The sequence below is a fragment of the Nannospalax galili genome, unplaced genomic scaffold (genome assembly GCF_000622305.1).
Source record: "Nannospalax galili isolate Female #2095 unplaced genomic scaffold, S.galili_v1.0 scaffold108, whole genome shotgun sequence".
NCBI lineage: Eukaryota > Metazoa > Chordata > Mammalia > Rodentia > Spalacidae > Nannospalax > Nannospalax galili.
The window spans coordinates 35,862-39,141 of record NW_008358988.1 but is presented as its reverse complement, the minus strand read 5'-3'; the positions used below and the strand labels follow the sequence as shown (position 1 = coordinate 39,141).

Below are 3,280 nucleotides of genomic sequence, written 5' to 3'. Positions count from 1 at the left end.
TTTGGTTTCCTTCCTTCCTTCCTTCCTTCCTTCCTTCCTTCCTTCCTTCCTTCCTTCCTTCCTTCCTTCCCTCCCTCCCTCCCTCCCTTCCTTGTGTTACTACATGAACATTATAATTACCTGAGTAAATGAAAAGCTAAGAGTGCCCAAACCCAGAGGACACTCATCCCCCTAGACATCTTTTGGAACCCCTGTCTCCTGTGCTGATGGAACTGACTGCTGGAACTCTGTTTCTGGAACAGTGTCCTGAGCCCCTCCTCACCCATAATTTTATTCAAAATGGTTTCTCCAACTTCAGTTGGAGAAGTACAAGCTTGGATCCACCCTAATCATAACAGACCATCTGGCCTGTTCACCCCCAATTCCAGAATATTTCACAGAAGGTCATGTGTCCTTCCCAGTCTCCACCATGTGCAATGGAGGGTGGGGTACCATCTTTTAGCACTGTGATATGTTAACTCTCAAGCACACCCACATTTGCTACACACCAGTAGCAAATTGAGGTTGTCAAGAAAATGAGATCAGGTGCCCAGGTCACAAAACACAAGAGCACATGGTTTTGCTGGAGTTAACTAAAAGTCATTAGTCCAGATTATGTTCATATTTACAAGTCATTCCCATACTTACTTTCCTCCCTCTCTTCCTCCCTTCCTCCCTCCCTCCCTCCCTCCCTTCCTCCCTCCCTTCCTTCCTTCCTTCCTTCCTTTTTCAGTACTAGAAATGGAACCTAGGGCCTTGCACATGCTGGGCACATGCTCTACCACTGAGCTTCATCCCTAGCTATCTCATGAATGTACCATGCCATATGGCCAGGTCATCCCCCAGTGTGCTCCCCTCACCCTTTGCTGACATAACTGGCAAGCTTAAAAAAAGTACTTTTAGCTGAGGAGGAATCAAGATAGAAGAATAATGTGGTCACCCTTGCCAAGCTGGCAGCAATGTGATCATCTTTCACCTAGAAACCAACTGACCAGCCATACAGCTCAAGTCAGTGCTGCTCACTGCTCCCAAAGACTAAGTAAGGAATTGATCAGGGCTGGGGCCAATGAAAGACAACACCCAACCAGCTGTCCTTGTAACCATGGGTAGATGACTATGCCCATGGTTTCCAAGCAATGACAATGTGACTCTATTTGGTCCTGGCTAAAGGTCAAGCTATCTGGGCTCCACAGGGGAACTCCTTTCCCATGGAAGGCAAGAGCATTGGGGCAGATGGCATCTGGGAAGTCCCTGGGAAGGGACCTAAAACAAGAGTGAGATGGTGCAATGGGGTCTCAAAAAGCCCACATGCAAAAGTGCCAAGCTGCCCCAAGTTCAAGAGAAGAAAGGAAGTAGGAAGAGAGGGAGGACTGGGGCCACCAGGAAAGTGGTATGGATGCACCACAAGAATAAGCAAGGTCAAAGGCCAGGGGGTGGCAGCACAGGTCCTCCCTGTTACCTCTAGACAGCAAGCAGGTGGCCAGTAGCACCCACCCTCATGGCAAAGCTGGAACCAAGAAGTCGGCAGAATGACATACACTGTCCTCTAACCATTCAGGAGGTGAGGCAGGAAGATTGAGTTTGAAACCTGCCTGCATTACACAGCAGAACCCTGTATCAAAATAAATAAATGAAATAAAAATAAAGTTGGCCCCAAGGTGAAGGTTGACAGCAGAATAAGAAGCTTTGTCTGGATCCCACAGTACAGATGGGACTAATTTCATCTTTCAGCAGACAGCAGGATTACGGGACTTTAGAAATTATTTTAAGTCAGTGGCCTCGTTGTTGAACTGTGTATTAAAGGAGCATAAGCATGCCGGTTCCTAAAGTTCTGTGTATGTGCCCATGGGAGCCCCAGCCTTGACCTCTCAGAGCCATCACATGTGGCAATGGTAAAATATACTAAGCTGCATCCGAGGTTACACACACACACACACACACACACACACACACACACACACCACTTTCTTCCTTGCCATTTTGAGTTCTCAAAATGAGAGATCCATTCCTTACCTGTATTTCTGCCGATGGGCTATCTCATTCCCCATATGAGCACCTCTTTTTTACTGGCTTTGCTTCCCTCTGACTTCCGTTCCCAGTTTCCTGTCAGTGTAGTTCCTTAGTAGGTGAAATATAACCTGTTTTCTTTGGCGGTGACCAGGGGTAGTGCCTGACAAACGATCAACAAGTTACAGCACCATGGACCTCAACAGCTCTGCCACCTCTGCAGAATGTCCTGTCAGGGACTCACACAGGGGAGCCAGGCCCAGGGCTCCTGCCCGCCTCCTGCTCCCTAAGCCAAGCCCTTTTCAGTTAAAATGGAGATCTGGCAAGATGGCTACATCTTTCTCCACCTTCTCTTGCAGGTATTTGCGTTTGTCTAAGAACAACATCCGGACCCTGATCAAGCTGTGCAAGGATGCAGGGCTGAACGTGGATATCCACCCTCACATGGTGGAGGCCGAGATAGACTCTAAGAAGGTGTTTAACCACCACACCAGTGTGTCACTCTAGACCTGCTGCCCCTTGAGGCTCATCTGGCATGAGCCAAGTGCCTGCAGTTTCTCTAGACTGTAGCAGAACAAGCCAAACCACATCACTATTGTGCTGACATCAACTTTGTCTTCACCTCCATCTCACACCAGGAAGAGAGGCCCATAGAGCTTTCCAGGCACGGTGGCGTCTGCCTGATTCCAGCACTTGGGAGTGGTGGCAGGATCATGAGTTCAAGCTCATCTTCGGCTACATTTCAAGTTCAAGGTCACCTTGGGATACATGAGTCCCTGTCTAAAAAATAAGTTGGGGGGGGCAATAAATAAAAAAAAAAAAAAAACACTTCTTAGGAGAAGCAATATAATAGGGTTTCAAGTCCCCAGGGGAACTTCAGAGACGATCAAAGATTAAACGACTGGTTGGGGACACATGACACTGCCCTGTGAAGGACATAGTTGTGTGGGGAACCACACCTCACGTGTGGGCTTGAGGCTGATGGCTGACGTCCTTTCCTGTAAGGACTAACTTCATAGTGACACACAGATTGCATTTATAACTGGTCTTTCCCTCACCAGGTGTATTACCTAGTGGCTTACTGGATTCCCTCTTGTGGTTCACTAAGACCCTGGGTCTGGTCCTGCAGAGCTAGTTGGGTTGACCCCACTCCATGATGCTCTGAGGGCTGAGTGCTCTGAGGAGAGACGCTCCACCTCTCTGACGCCCTGGGGCAGCCTTCATTCTTCCTTCAGGAAAGTGTGCAGGGTGAGTGATCCCAGGAGGGGGCTTGGGACCCTAACACTCGATTACC

General features: G+C 48.6%; 1 protein-coding gene across 1 annotated transcript in view; it reads left to right on the top strand.

Moving 5' to 3' along the window:
• The window catches only part of CUNH16orf78 (chromosome unknown C16orf78 homolog), a 43,269-nt gene extending 40,578 nt beyond the window's left edge, over positions 1–2,691 (top strand). The window contains exon 5 of the mRNA XM_008822630.2: positions 2,346–2,691. Coding sequence (XP_008820852.1) covers positions 2,346–2,493 — 148 coding nt within the window. The 3' untranslated portion in view covers positions 2,494–2,691. The remainder of the gene's footprint in view (positions 1–2,345) is intronic.
• The last annotated feature ends 589 nt before the right edge of the window (positions 2,692–3,280 follow it).